Raw genomic sequence first — 14,623 nt, forward strand, 5'->3', positions numbered from 1 at the left:
ATGGGCAGGAAAAAGGGGGACGAGACAGCAGCTTATCTAATCTCTCAGTTTACTACAGATTTATGGCATTTCGGTGGCAAGGCTTGTTAATCACCGATGGCGCCTTCGCCTTTGACGAGCACGCAGACAGTCAACTTCTACTTATTACAACTGCCTGATCTGCTCCTCAACAAATTGACCAGCAGCTCACGGCTGAGGCGGCAGTTTCATGTGCACCGAGGCAGGTCCGATGCTCGGACTTTACGAACTTTATGAGCTGTTTGCCATTGTACGCGATGGCGAGGTTATAAAGTTTATGACTGAGAGATTACTAATGAACCTGCTTTCATGTGAATTATGCAAGGTATTTGTGTTTTTTTAGTTCTTCGACGTTTGCAAAGTGCTGTATGCTATATATTCGGTAATCAAATAAGCCACATCAAACAGGAATCTATAATTTTTAATAAACAGACTTTAGCATAAATTTATCATCATAATCATCATCATCATCATCTATACTATTCATCAATAGGTTCAGCCGACCTAGTGAGCGTGCGACGTGTAGTAGCCATACTGAACAGGCCACTTAACCGTGATCCCGTACTTCTTCGCAAGCGTCAAGACAAAGCTAGGATCCCACGAGAACGGGCGAGCGACGAAGAACGCATCAGCCTTCTCAAGCACGGTCTCAATGACATCAGGCTCATGGACAGCACCGACGGGCGCGACAAAGATCTTGGGGCACTCCTCTTTGACTTTATACGCATGCTTGGCCTGGTAAGCAGGACCGCCGACGAGGAGTTGGCGAGGGTCATTGCCGCCGGTGGAGACGTCGAGCAAGTCGACGCCGAGGGGCTCGATGTGCTCCAGATTGTCGGTGGCAGAGGTGCGGAAGAAGAGAAGGATGTTCTCAGGCAGGACTGACTTCACAGCCTTGACGATCTCGACGGGGAAGCGGATGCGGTTCTCGAACGAGCCGCCATACTCGTCAGTACGCTTGTTGCTGACGGGCGACAAGAACTGGTTGAGAAGGTATCCATGCGCGCCGTGGATCTCGACAACATCAACGCCGGCCTTGACAGCACGCTCGGCAGCCTTCTTGAACGCCTCGATGTACTCCTCAACCTCGGCCGTCGTGAGCTCACGGGGAGGAACAAAGGTGTCAGCAAACGAAATTGCTGACGGGGCCACGACGCGATCAGGGAAGCCCCTCTGGGCACCAGCGTGGGCGTATCTGACACCAGTCCAGCGCGGCATAGTCGAGCCTTTGCGGCCGGCATGCGCAAGCTGGATGCCAATCTTCTGGCCCTGCGAGTGGACAAAGTCGACGATCCGCTTCAGAGGCTCGATCTGCTCGTCCTTCCACAGCCCAGAGTCGCCGGGAGTAATCCCACCATTGTCAAGCACGGCGGTGGCCTCGATCATCGTGAGCGAGGCACCGCGGGCGGCAAACGAACCGTAGTGCACGACGGCCCAGTCGGTAAGAAAACCGTCGTCATACGAGTACTGGCACATGGGCGAGACCCAGATGCGGTTCTGGAAGGTGACGCCGCGGATGGTCAGAGGCTGGAAGGCTGTGGGGACCTCCTTACCCTCTGCGGGGGCAAGGCAGGTGCCGACGGGCGGCTCCTGGGCTGGAGTAAAGAAGGAGACACCCTCGGCGGCCTTGACGATAACCTCTGACATCGCGAGCAGGTGAATTGGGCAATTGAGTGGGATACAGGCCGGGGTGTGGAGCGCTAAGGGCGATAGCAGTCGATAAGCTGATGCACGACTAATAGCTTAAAAATAGTATTGCTCATAAGTTGATGCATTGTATTCAGTCTGCATTGTTATAATTTGTATCCCTATTTTATTTAAGCAAATCCACTGTAGTTATATATCCACTCTCCTGATCTTTTTTTTTCGGCCCTGACCGGATTCTGAGCTATTCTGAAAAGCTTCCAGCCGTGCCTGCCTAGTTTCTAGTTTCTAGCCCGCTGGCCTGATGTCCTATATATAACTGACCTACAATCCTCCCAACTGATAACTCAAAAGATCCGCCCAGACTCCAGACTTTCTGATATTCTCGCCTGATAGCCGTATCAATCTCAGAGCGATAGTAGACATATGTGATTGCTCTGGACGTGGGATGTAGCTGCTTCGGAATTGTTCGTACTGCAGACTAGCAATATCAACCACGAGTACGTTCATAGAAGCGAATCTCGGTACCAGACAATCTCCAGATCTAATCGCGCTCGTACGACAGAGAAGAGTTCGACGCTTATAGAGAATATACACCGTCAAGTCCGATTATATATCTACACATTGATTGTATTGTCTCGGTAGGTACTCTGTAGATCTCTGGTCAATCATCGCTGAGAATGCACCGTTGGCCCCGTTTTCCGTTTCGCCGAAAGTGTACCCTGTACGCGCCTTCCGAGGCAATCAAATCATCACCGCTTTGCCGAACTCGTTAACTGTTAAAGCCAAGCCATCTTTTCAACCCACCCGCAAATCTGCAATCGGTAGGTGTGATAACCAAGATGAGCTGTATATAAGCTGTATATATACAAATCCAGAATGCTCACCACTCTTTCTTCACTCCGCCCGCTCCTCACCCCGTATTTCCGATGATTTAAACACAGTCTGGGGAGTGGCGAGATACAATCAAAACCCAAACATCACAAAAATAATATGAAGCGCCGATGGAAGTCAGATCCGTTATCCATCACTTCTCGATTTGCGCCGTCGCGCAATAGTACTACGCTTCCCTCTCTCTATCGCGTCCGCAACGCTTAGACTGAGTTCCGCATCCGTACTTCGATCGTTCCTCACCGGCGCGTCCTTCTCGCTCTGTCGCCTTACATCCGCATAGTCGTCTATATCACACTCCCTACTACCTCCGCCGCTGCTGCTGTTGCTACTATCGCTCGGTCTACCACCACCGCCGCCGCCGGTGACGCTCTGCATAGTAAACTCGGACGCCGTCGCGCTATCCAGGATTTCGAGTTCACTCTGCTCGAATATTCGCGGTAAAAGAATGGCAAACGCAGCAAAGCCGAGTAGGATCGCGGGAAACCCGACGGCAGCTATGGTTTGCGTGATTGCGAACGTTGCGCCGAACGCGATGAGTTCAAAGGCGACGAATAGGTAGAGCGAGCGTTTGCGTACGCGGCGGAGGGGATCGCTTCGTGGGGTTAGCGAACGGTCTTTGAAAATGAAGTATAGTTTCTGAATAACGCCGTTTGATTGAAGCGCACCAAGCTATATCGCGCGAATAAACACAAAGTCAGTTCATCAGTTTATAAAATAAGGCAGAAATCAAGATTAGAACAAGGAAACTCACGCCCATAATCCAAAACAGCCCCGCAAGAACAGCTTGAGGCACAAGTCCCAGAACGACCAACAGTGGTCGCGACATCGTGCCCAGGATCATTAGGCCGTGGGCAAAATTGCTGACTCGCTGCTCAATCACTTTGACTACCACCGACTCAAATTTATCACTGCCGCTGTCGTCGTCATCTATCCCGTCTTCTATCCGGTGACTGTCGTCGTCGTCGTCCGCCGCTGATCCAACCCGTCTATCCTTGACTACGCACAAGGATATCGTATGAAACGGTGCTTGCGGAATCAGACCGTTGGGAGCCGGGATTCCCAATATTCCTGCAATACCAGTACATATTCCCAACAAGAAGAAATCCCAGTGGAAAGCCGCCGGCTTCTTGAGCGGGAACTCGCGACCTTGGCATACAAGCGATGACACGTTATGATCAAAGTAAAACAAAATCGTGAGCAGCAGCGCGAACGGGATCGCAAGAAAGACGTCGCCGACAGAGATATCGTGCCAGAAATGTATAAACCAGCCGTGCGGACGACTGGCCGTGCTTCCCGCCGTAGGCACAAAGGTCGCGCCGATCGGAAGCCGCTGGATGTCGTAGTTGCGGAGCTTTCCAATGTGGATGAAGCCCGTGAAGAAGACGACGATGAGAGGTGTGCCATAGTCTGCGATAAACCGCCGGATCGGACGCCAGAAGAGAGGGGAGTTGTTTCCTATTATATGACAGAGGTAGCCGAAAATAAGCACTAGAAGCGCAATCATGATCGATATGAAGCCTTCCGAGTCTGAGCGCTCGAATTGGCGGGTGAGCACTTGTATTCCTTTCTGAAGATAAATGAACGCGACGTAGAAGCCAAAAATGTCGCAACTAAAGCGGGTAACGTAGCGAAGACCTATACGACTATTAGCGAATCAAATCTTGGAAGAAAGCAGCAAGGAAGGCGTTACCATTAACAGCGTTTGTGATTGCGATTATAAAATGCATGACCATCGACCACAGACAAATCCAGCACATGAACTGAAAGTAAGGCGTACCTCTCGGCACCATGATTTCGTATACTGTATAATTGAAAACCGAGATAGGACCTGAGAGACAGCAAAGGTTAACTCGTGTGCTTTTGCAGAGTATCTAGAACACGATGATTTAGATGAAGAATTACCTGTAACGCCAACGATACAGAGCGGTTGCCCGCCAAAGACAGCAAAAAGCAATGAACCAAGAACAGAAGCGAGAAGAATCTCATTAACGCCGTATGAATTATGTGTTTTCGAAAACCTAGTAAACACCAAAACGTCAGTTGCAATTCAAGTTTACGAAAGAGAAAGTAAGAACTTGAAACACGCACATATCAAGAGCAAATGCAATAGCAGGTAAAATACTAAACGCATAATCAGCCACTGCGTAACACAACCCAAAAACCATCATCCGCGACGTCTACCCACTTTGCAAAATACATGTAAATCGTCGCGGGCACAATCCGATAATTCAACGCGTCCGTGGTCCAGTCGGGGACATAGTACGGCAGTCGCTGCCGCACGTCGTTGACCATCCCACGGAAAAAGTGGATCCCAAATAACGACACCGACTTCATTTACTTTGCTGCATTTGTGTTTTCCTGAAGATGCTCGAGGATGGTTGGTGTGGTTGTAGTAGTTTGATGCCTCTGACAATGGCTTTGGGAGTCAGGAACTCAAATTTCAATTTGCTAATGTTTGTCAGAGATGACATCATGAAATAAGGTTTTGGCTTTTCCGTTAACGGGTATCCGGTGGATGCAGACTGCTCCGAGATGTAATACAGAATTTTGAAGCCAAGAATACTATTTTGAAGTCAAGCACTTGTATCCAAACGAGGCATCGATAGTAGAAGCATCATCGAGTCTGTTATCGACTGGTTTATCGTAGTTTGGCTGACGATTGTCAAAGACAGACACTGTCTGGTCTGTGAGGTCTCCAAAAAGGCAGTGGGTCTCGCGGGCGGTGCAAATCCGCGCCGGACCCTTTTCCGAAGCAGTCAGCTAATCCAACAATCGTATATCTTACATGACTCTGCTGCAGTCTCCGTCTTCGTCTCTCTTTTATACAGCTGTATAGTCATGAGACAGTACTCGGATTATCGTTCACAGCTTAATAGTAACGCAAGATAGCAGGCATAATGAAGAATTCAGTTGAAGTCGACGTGAACAGCCTCGAGCGCAGTTCAGGCGATGATTTTGCAGACGACGTGTCAGCTGCCGAGGTTTTCGACAGTATGGAGGGTGATAAAGAGGAGCAACCGCCGTATTCTATTTACGTGGGCGGCGAGCGACTTGCACTTGTAATCGTCGCTGGCATCGCGGTCTTTATGTCCTCGTTCACAGTGTCGACGTATTTTCCTGAGCTGCCGCAGATTGCAAGAGAGCTAGGGGTGTCGAACGAGAAGATCAATATCACGGTGACTGTCTATTTTATAATGCAGGGACTCACTCCTATGCTATGGTATGTTAAGTTCCTATCTTGCGTCGGTTGCAATCACTAACTCGAAGTATCCAGGTGTTCACTCGCGGACAGTATCGGGCGCAGGCCGGTATACATTGCCACATACACAGTATTCCTGATTGCCAACATTGCAATCTCTGTCACAGACTCCTACGCGTCTCTAATGATTCTGCGCATGCTTCAAGCAACCGGCTCTGCCGCATCGGTATCAATTGGTGCCGGGACTGTAGCCGACGTCGTCGATCGCGAATCGAGAGGACTCTATCTCGGTATCGTGGTGTCCATGTCAATGGTCGCGCCAGCAATCGCACCCGTACTTTCTGGCGTACTTTCTGTCTCAAGCTACGGCTGGCGTACGATTTTTCTTTTCTTACTGGCTCTCGGGTTTGCAGAGCTTATGGTGATTTTAGTTTGGATGCCAGAGACAGGGCGGAACATTGTCGGCAACGGTACAGTCGCGCCCAAGAAGTGGTACTCAAAGCCTCTGATTGATATAATCAAAAAGAAAGAGTGGCCCCCGGAGAAGGAGCAGCGAAGCACACTTGCGCCGCCGCGGCCGATGCAAAACCCGCTTAAATCGTTCCTCATTATCACACAGAAGGATGTCTGCGTGACTCTCCTCATGTGCGGAATTTTCTACGCAATTTACTGCGGTGTGACTGTCGGTGCGTCGTCCAATTTTGCCGAGGTTTACAACCTTCCGACGTTGAAAGTCGGTCTCTGTTTCCTGCCCTTGGGGTGCGGGTCTGCCTCCGGCTCGGTTCTTTCTGGACGTATAATGGACTATGATTACCGCAAGAAAGCAGCAGAGCTGGGCTACAATCTCAACCAAAACGATAATTTTCCGCTTGAGCATACACGTTTGAAGCGGTTGCGGTATTACATTGTCCCGTTTTTTGGCGCCATGATTGCCTTTGGCTGGACCTTCCGCTCTTCAATCTCCCTCGCGGTGCCGCTTGTCATGATCTACTTTGTCGGATTCGGCTTCATGTCGATCTACACTCTCACGCAGGTACTCATCACAGACCTGTACCCGAACCAAGCCGTGAGTATAAACGCTACAAACAACCTCGTCCGCTGCTGGCTCGCAGCCGTATCAGCGGCCGTTGTGTCGATAATCAAAGCCAGGATCGGAATCGCATGGACGTATACTTTACTCGCGCTGCTGTGCTTCGCCGGCGCCCCGTTCTTGTTTGCAGAGTTGAAGTGGGGCCCGCAGTGGAGAAGGGAGAGGAATGCAAAGGCGCGAATGGCGGAGGAGGAGAAAGAAGCTGCTGAGGAACGAGCGCTCTCGGCCGAGGATGTAAACCAAGTCCCGGATAAACAGGATGATGTCGATGGTTCTGATGAAAAGGGTGCAAAGTAGAATACGGTAATCATTTTTGATAGCTATAGATGCGGAGAAGGGAATCTGCTGGTATACTCGGTTTTGCTATACATTTTTGCTGTTGATCTCCCAGTCAGAGGAGATCTCATTGGTTGTAGGAGTTGAATGCGTTATATCTACATTTGGCATCTAATTCATTTCAGGTTATATTTGATGATTAATTAGCATATATAGGCTCTTATAAGAGCAGCCACTGTCTAACGATAACAATTGTAAAAATTACAGAAGTAGAATAAGTATTAAACCAGCAATATCAGACTCCTAATATCTGGAGACGCTGACAGGGGTGGGGAGTCTATATCCCTGCATATCATACTCCCCCATACCAACAGTGGTGTTATCCTTCGCCTCACCTTTCTTCAGAGAGTCATTATCCCCCTGAGAGCCATCGTCCTCAAGCACAACGCAGACAACGACCGCCGCGGTAGTCAAAAGCAAGAAAGAAAAGGCCGTCCAACCCATCGCGTCCATTCTGCGCCCAATATGTCCCTCAACCGCGCCATTTGTTGCACCAGAAAGAGTCTGCGCGAGCGTGCTGCCCGCAACGTGGCTCCAGGAGACGGTCATGCCGGAGAGCATAGTTGCGAGGACGGTGGACCAGAGGGTGCAGGTGTTGAGTAGATGCGCGACGGTGGAGTCTGTGTTGACAACAGTCCAAGAAGCCGAGCTTGAAAGTAGGGCGAGGATGGTGAAAGTGAGGGTGGAGATGGCGAGGGTAGGATGGATGATGTCTTTTTTAACAATCTCAGCCAGCGCGACGAGGTCGACAGTTGCGGAAGCTGACTTTGCGTAGCGGAAGGGGAGGAGCGCGGTTGAAGTTGCAGAAGTCGAGCGTTGACAAACTGTAGTCGTGTTTGAGATGCCACAGACACCGTAGTATGAGGCATCCATCGAGACCGTGCCGTTGACGCCGCCGGTGGTGGTGAATCTGACGGCGTAAACGGAAGAATATGTCGACGGTGATTTGGTGCAGCCCAGAAGCATGAATACTAAGAATGTCAGATAAAATACCGCATATAACTACACAAATCAATAATTACCGAGAAGGAAGACTGTGATGAAGAGAAACAGGAAGATGAAGGCGCGAGCGGCCGCGGCTGGCTTGACGGCCATCGCCTTCTTGATAGGACCCGGGACGAACCACATGAGAATCTTGAGCAGCATGAGTATCAGTATATCAGCCAGTAAAGCACAGATAAGCACACAGAAGCAAACAGTATCAAGAACAGCAAACAGGGCGATTATATAGACAGAGAACAGCTCTCAAATGAGGACGATGTGGTGATGCTCAAAGTGGTACGGTGGTGGGGAGGTTCAGTTTCAGGGGTCAAAAACCCTCGAGACCTCGACGACCGCCGCTCGCGAAGGCTTCCTCTCCCCGTCACCGCTGACAATGTCGCTACCGCCACTGCCACCGTCGGCCTGCGCCTTTCTTGATCCATATCTTCCGTCAAACACTTCGTCGTCAGAGCTATTTATAACTTTGACCTATGCCGCCAGCCTCGATTCGCGGATCTCGCTTGGGCCCGGTATCCGCACCGCACTCTCGGGGCCAGAGTCAAAGACAATGACACACTACCTACGCGCTCATCACGATGCAATTCTGGTAGGCGCGGGTACATTTGCAGCAGATGATCCGGGTCTGAATTGTCGGTATCCGCCAGCGTCTTTGTCCGGTGCTGACCGTTCGCAGAGCGCACTTGACTGCTCTCCATTGCCTCTGATTCTTGATCCTGTGAGAGTGCCCGTTTGTCCCTTCCCTCCTCTTCTGCAGCAGCCGCAATTGTCTTCAGACTTACTGACGCATGATGGGCTATGTCTACACAGAGCTTTAGGACAAACATCAGCCTTGAATCAAAAGTACTGCAGAACGCGACGCAGGGAATCGGCAAGTTTCCTGTCGTTCTCGTTTCAACTTCGCGGTATGCGGAATGCGCCGACAAGATACAGGCGCTTGAGAAACTTGGCGTACGAGTTGTTCCGATCCGAGGACTTACGAGCTTAACACCGCGGGGCGAGTCTTGGGAATTGATCAGACGGACATTTGTGGATGATTTACGGATAAAGTCGGTTATGATCGAAGGAGGGGCGCAGGTTATTAATGACTTGCTGGCTGCTTCGACCAGCGGCACTTCTTCTGAAGCATTGGTGAAGACGGTCATTGTTACTATTGCCCCAGTCCTTCTGGGTGAGAAGGGAGTTCAGGTCTCGCCTGCTCAGGCAATGGACGAGCTGAGTAATGTTAGGTGGGAGCCGTTCGGGCGAGATGTTGTTATGGCCGCGTCGTTTGGCTCGAGTAGTTGATTCAGTTTCTATCAAGGTATACAAAAGCTAGTCTATAGACACGTCACTGTGTGAATTACTGCAAGTTGACGTATAGTCCGCCGTCGACCAAAAGTTGCGCACCAGTCTAATGAAAGGAGTCAGTAAGCTGCCATGAAGAAGAGGAACAAAGAGATAGCTTACCACATATCGTGAGAGATCACTTGCCAAAAACACTGCCGGTCCCGCAAGATCCTCAGGCACTCCCAATCGTCCAAGCGGCACACCTGCAGCCATTTTATCGCCCTTTTCTCCCTTCAGATCGTCTTCATTGATCGCGGTCTTAATCGTCCCCGGCAGAAGCGCGTTACACCTGATTCCATACTTTCCAAGCGCAACAGCACACGACTGCATAAGACTCAAGATTCCTGCTTTGGTGGGTGTGTAGTGCGTCTGTTCGCCCCCGCCGACTAGCGCGGATATACTTGAAATGCCAATGATGCTTCCACCGTCGCCTTGCTCTTTCATCTGTCTTGCTGCTGCTTGGATCGCGAAATATGCACCGGTAAAATTCGTATTCAAAGTCCGATAGACGACTTCTTCGGGAATCTCTAGAAAATCGTAAAACGGGCAGATCCCAGCGTTCGACACAAACACATCAAGCCGGCCAAAGAACGCAACACATTCGCGAACCAGCGCGCGTCCCGTCTCAGGAATTGAGATATCACCAGGAACAGCAGTGAACGACTTGCTATCTCCACTCTTTATCTCTTCAATTTCTGCCCGGAGAGTCTCGAGGTTTTGCACTTGTAAGGGATCCTTGTCGTAGTAGTTGACTGCGATCTTTGCGCCGTGGCGCGCCATTTCAAGCGCGATGCCGCGACCGATGCCAGAGGTTGCTCCTGTGATTGCGACGACCTTGCCCGCAAGCAAGGCCGTTACTGGAGCATGGTTGTTGACTGAGAAGTGCATCCGTCTATAGTGCCGCTCGAGATAAGAACCGCAAATGGTAGTAAGAACTGGGGAAGCCTGCGTGGGGATCGCGCTGAACAGCAGTGGGCGACGGGACAATGATTAGCCGAAGGCAGAAACTTCTATACATTTAAGCGCGTATCTGTGTACAAACTATTAGAAGTTGTGCAGGAGTTGGGGAAACTAAACTCTAATACACCCACCTCCTCCGCGCTCAGCACGCGACATTGTACGCAGAGAGTGCAGTCGAGGACAGGGCCGCTTCACGTTCATCCTCGTCGAGACCGAGTTTATCGAATAGCATACCACAGATCCTTAACCAGCGAGCAACAGCATCAGGACCCCCCGCGATCGTAGATACCGGCCAGTCGCTTCCAAACATGACGCGTCTGGGCCCAAATTCTGAGAAGACGACTTCGACCCATGGCAAGATAGCTTCCACGGCTTCCGATTCAGTATGTCGAGACGACGCAATTGTAGGATCAAGCTCTGAAAAACCTCCGGAGAGCTTTATGTAGGTGTCGTATCTCGCTAGCTCGGCTATAACGCGGGAGTAGCCGGAGAACTCGTCGCTCCTGGCTAGCTCGGCGGCTGGGATGCGCAGGTCGGGTTTGCATAGATGGTCAAATATATATCGAGTCTTAGGCGATGTTTTGATCAGTTCAAGCGCTTCTTCAAGCTGATACACTGCAGAAGGTCCGGGGATCGCACCGCGTATCTTCACGCCTACCTCGGCGACCAGGCCCCTCGAAGCAAGCAATTTCATCGACTCTGTAAACCCGGTCATTGATCCACTGCCAAAATCCTGAGCTAGATATCGTACACCTCGAACGTGTGAGATGTAGACTTCCGGGTCTGCATCGCGCATGGAGTCTAGGAATGAGGCGACCGCGCTCGCGCCCCATGGCAACGGAGCCCAAGGAACGAGAGCTTTGATCTGTGGGCGAGTCTTTGATCTCACTAGAGAGGCATGGTACTTAAACTCTTCAAGTGGGCCAGAGTAGTCCGTTGGTGTATGTCGCCAATCGGCCTCGACCACAATGTAGCCGTCGATGGCCGCCGACTTGCACTGGCTCGCAGCCGTTGCGTATTCGTCTGGACCATGCGATGAGTGGAGAATATGATCCTGAGTCATCCATGCTAGTGAATCTAGCTGATGAGAAGCAAAGAGGTGTACGTGAGAGTCAATGATCATTGTCTGAAGGGGGGTTGCGTGTTTGAAATAGTGAATAAGGGATCAAGAACAGAGGCGTTCAGTGCTCGGATAAATGCCCGGAAACCCTACATCTCGCGATTGATCCATCAATACGTCCTAAGCATACTGTCATCGTCAAAGACAAGAGCCAGCCATATACTAGGGCTGGAAAGCATTTGTTGATGAATTTGTATGGTAAATGAACAAAATGACTAGACTACATGAGTTTCGACCAAAACGGCTGCCATAGCGGAGATGAGATAGAGCACATATTCACAAAACCCTATCTCCACCTGATCTACGTCCGGGAAGACAGCTGCACACGCGTTACCTGCAAACTTATTCAAAGACAGCATGTGCCCAGTCCGGCGAGAAAAACTGTGCTCGTCAGACTACTGCAAACACAGAAAGTATGCAAGTGAGGAAATTGCAGGATCAGAGGTCTAATGGGTAATAGCAGATAACTCTCTCTGCTCTGGGGAAACCTTGGATGTTTTAAACGCCGGATGGAGAGTCCGCCCATTGCCTTGCTGCAAGCTATGAGACTAGAAACAAGCCACCTATTAAGACCCTTGATCGATGCATTCTAATACTTTTGTAGACAATATTCCTATGAAATAGCAGATAGTAGAGCTGGGAAACACACAAGAAACAGGAGATTGAAGTGGAGGATCTTCGTGTTCTGGAGGATCACCTGCCAACCGGCTTCGGAAAAAACGCAATAGTCTATTCGATGGCCGTATGCAAATCCAGGCAAAGTTCGAGGATAACATTTCGGCGCGCCTGACGAGCTTGTTTCGACCTACAGCTAAAGCAGGCAGGACGCACGGCTCTACTATGGCGGCATATCTTTCCTCGAGCAGCGGCGAGCAGCAAGCACGTCTGGCCGTAGTTTGCTTCCGGGAAGAAGGTACCCGCATCGGACGTTATCGCGCCGTTTGCAGCTGTTGCAGCCCTACAGAAGCCATGTCTCATACACACATGATCACAAAAGCCGAGTTCTTGGGCTTGAGTGGCCCAAAACTCCTGGAGAGAGTGTATAAGAGTGAAAAAGAGAGACCTTGGTAGTATCCGTAGCTATTTTCACTGGTACCGACCGAGAGACCGACAAAAAATTTCATTTCAGCTTCCATACTCTAGCCTCGTATGGTTGCTTTTTTGCGTCCAAGCGTGCGCCTTCGGGTGATTGCAAACGACGCCCGTTTTTTGTTCGGCCTTTGGAGAAGACATACAAGCTGGAGCGGTGGAGAAAAGATTTTTTTTGTCGTTTTTAACTGCTTCTGCCAGGCTTCAGGGCTGGAGAGTTTGAAGGTGGGCTAACTGCTATCGGAATGCGTTGTCAGCAAAGTTTCTTCCTGCTCTGCACCACCTTAGACTGCAGAACGCAGGCATCAAGAAATGACGTGCATGTAATCCAGATAGATGCAATTGTTTTCACTCAGTTATCTCTTTTTGTAGTAAGTAGGAAACCCAAGATATCGATGTTTGACTTTTAGCTAGACGAATCAGACATAACATCAGATAGAGCATTTGCCTGTTGGCTAGAACAGTCAATGGTGACTATCAAAGGAACGTTGCAATGGCTCGCTTACGGAGTAGGAAAGACTTTTCTCACTGACTAGGCCAAACTCACCACTGCACGGCTCGACTACGGAGGTGCTCGCCGACTGGGAAAAGCCTTGGCCAAGCCGGGCCGCTATCGGCCAGGTCGAGAAGATAAACTTAGCAACACTACAAGCTCACGAACGAAAACTCTAGCGCTCGTTAGGAGGCGCCAATCGAATCAAATCCGGCCCTGGGGTGGGTAAGTTTAAAGGCTCGGGGGTAACTTCGCGTTTAGTATTGCGGCTAGGAGGTAACGTGTAAACTCAAACAGTCGGTAAACTAAGAGGTTCTCGGCTTGGGAAATTAGCTGAGTTAACACGAGGACCAGAAAAAAGAAAATTAGGAAGCAATCAAAGCACCGAGCGGATGGAGAAAACACGAGAAACAAAGAAAAAAGAAAGCTCCAGAGACAAGCAGAAAACTTGAGAAAGAAACAAAGGCCAGGAGAGCAAAAGCAGCTCGAGAGACAATCTGCAGGCCTGCATGGCCGTCGCAGTCGGCCAATCAACCAAGCATTCATGCCAGGGTCAGCCATTTACTGCGTTTGTGCCGAGGTCGTATTCCGACAACTTGGCCAGGTCAGTCTATCATATTTGACACAGTGTGCACAGTCCCCGTACCCGGCCATGTGCGCGAGAGAAGCAAGCACAAGAAACGAAAAGCGAAGAAAAAACAGAAAACATGGCCACATGCAAGGTGCCAGCCGCCTGCGGCGGGCGGGCATGCTCAACGACCTGTAGGCGGCGGCGGTGGTTGTTCTTGAAGAGTTATCATCCTACGAACGCTGATATCGTGGCGTAATCTTTGCTGATAATGATTGAGCCTTGGACCAATTTTTATGGTTGTATAGCACGTGTCAATCAGACATTTCTTATTTCTCAGATTTTTTGGAACGGCCCAGCGTAGGCGTAGGACGCAAACTGCTTCGGACGATACCCTACAGCGGCAGCAAAACTCTTTGCAGTCTTGAATCAGTCAGAGCAATCGGTGCTGCAAGTCAGAGCAATCGGTGCTGCAAGTCCGATCAATCTGGGAGGCTTACATGCTTGACCAACAACCTAGTGCATAACTCTTGTGTGATTTTTATAGATATCTGAGTGTGAACGGCAGGGAGGTGCAGAACGGTGCACAGTAAAGACAGGGAGAACAGGCCGTCGGAATCACATGTGCAGCCGGGCGTTGCTTCGTGAGGTGCATGATGTAATATCATGCTGACCGGCAGCAAAGCTTTCAGCACGATATCGAGGATATTGGGAATTGAGTTGCCTTGCCTGAATGGCTAACTTCATGCAGCAGGAATGCGAATCGCAGATTGTAAATTTGAGACATAGCACGTATAACACATTATGATGATCCACTTTTTTTCGGCGGAGAACTGAGGACTGGGGGTCCTCAATGTATGAGCAATACTCGCCAATGATGAATT

General features: G+C 50.1%; 7 protein-coding genes across 7 annotated transcripts; 2 read left to right on the plus strand and 5 right to left on the minus strand.

Annotated features, from left to right (window-relative positions):
• Positions 1-354: 354 nt before the first annotated feature.
• Positions 355-1,825, minus strand: BZA70DRAFT_108548 (NADH-dependent flavin oxidoreductase). Its single transcript, XM_064909392.1, has 2 exons — positions 499-1,825; positions 355-430 (listed from the first exon to the last, which is right to left on the minus strand). The coding sequence occupies exon 1, from the start codon at positions 1,663-1,665 to the stop codon at positions 523-525; it is 1,143 nt and encodes a 380-aa protein (XP_064769649.1). The 5' UTR covers positions 1,666-1,825; the 3' UTR covers positions 355-430; positions 499-522.
• A 602-nt stretch (positions 1,826-2,427) lies between these two features.
• Positions 2,428-5,085, minus strand: BZA70DRAFT_108523 (HCO3 transporter family protein). Its single transcript, XM_064909391.1, has 6 exons — positions 4,742-5,085; positions 4,645-4,677; positions 4,459-4,574; positions 4,247-4,384; positions 3,308-4,191; positions 2,428-3,225 (listed from the first exon to the last, which is right to left on the minus strand). Exons 1-6 carry the CDS (start codon positions 4,888-4,890, stop codon positions 2,683-2,685), a joined length of 1,863 nt encoding a protein of 620 aa, XP_064769650.1. The 5' UTR covers positions 4,891-5,085; the 3' UTR covers positions 2,428-2,682.
• Positions 5,086-5,549: 464 nt separating this feature from the next.
• On the plus strand, positions 5,550-7,142 carry BZA70DRAFT_235846 (major facilitator superfamily domain-containing protein; the record flags this gene model as incomplete). The annotated part of the gene is made up of 2 exons (XM_064910354.1): positions 5,550-5,776; positions 5,831-7,142. The coding sequence occupies 2 exons, from the start codon at positions 5,550-5,552 to the stop codon at positions 7,140-7,142; spliced, it is 1,539 nt and encodes a 512-aa protein (XP_064769651.1).
• Positions 7,143-7,261: 119 nt separating this feature from the next.
• On the minus strand, positions 7,262-8,457 carry BZA70DRAFT_108685 (Ca2+ regulator and membrane fusion protein Fig1-domain-containing protein). Its single transcript, XM_064909394.1, has 2 exons — positions 8,204-8,457; positions 7,262-8,152 (listed from the first exon to the last, which is right to left on the minus strand). The coding sequence occupies exons 1-2, from the start codon at positions 8,325-8,327 to the stop codon at positions 7,425-7,427; spliced, it is 852 nt and encodes a 283-aa protein (XP_064769652.1). The 5' UTR covers positions 8,328-8,457; the 3' UTR covers positions 7,262-7,424.
• A 78-nt stretch (positions 8,458-8,535) lies between these two features.
• On the plus strand, positions 8,536-9,652 carry BZA70DRAFT_274688 (dihydrofolate reductase-like domain-containing protein). Its single transcript, XM_064912019.1, has 2 exons — positions 8,536-8,896; positions 8,989-9,652. The coding sequence occupies exons 1-2, from the start codon at positions 8,557-8,559 to the stop codon at positions 9,465-9,467; spliced, it is 819 nt and encodes a 272-aa protein (XP_064769653.1). The 5' UTR covers positions 8,536-8,556; the 3' UTR covers positions 9,468-9,652.
• Positions 9,523-10,397, minus strand: BZA70DRAFT_298739 (peroxisomal 2,4-dienoyl-CoA reductase, auxiliary enzyme of fatty acid beta-oxidation; the record flags this gene model as incomplete). The annotated part of the gene is made up of 2 exons (XM_064914622.1): positions 9,523-9,573; positions 9,630-10,397. 2 exons carry the CDS (start codon positions 10,395-10,397, stop codon positions 9,523-9,525), a joined length of 819 nt encoding a protein of 272 aa, XP_064769654.1.
• Positions 10,398-10,504: 107 nt separating this feature from the next.
• Positions 10,505-11,703, minus strand: BZA70DRAFT_108693 (uncharacterized protein). Its single transcript, XM_064909395.1, has one exon. The coding sequence runs from the start codon at positions 11,590-11,592 to the stop codon at positions 10,612-10,614; it is 981 nt and encodes a 326-aa protein (XP_064769655.1). The 5' UTR covers positions 11,593-11,703; the 3' UTR covers positions 10,505-10,611.
• Positions 11,704-14,623: the final 2,920 nt, after the last annotated feature.

The sequence above is a fragment of the Myxozyma melibiosi genome (genome assembly GCF_037950935.1).
Source record: "Myxozyma melibiosi strain Phaff 52-87 chromosome Unknown BZA70scaffold_2, whole genome shotgun sequence".
NCBI classification, from domain to species: Eukaryota; Fungi; Ascomycota; class Lipomycetes; order Lipomycetales; family Lipomycetaceae; genus Myxozyma; species Myxozyma melibiosi.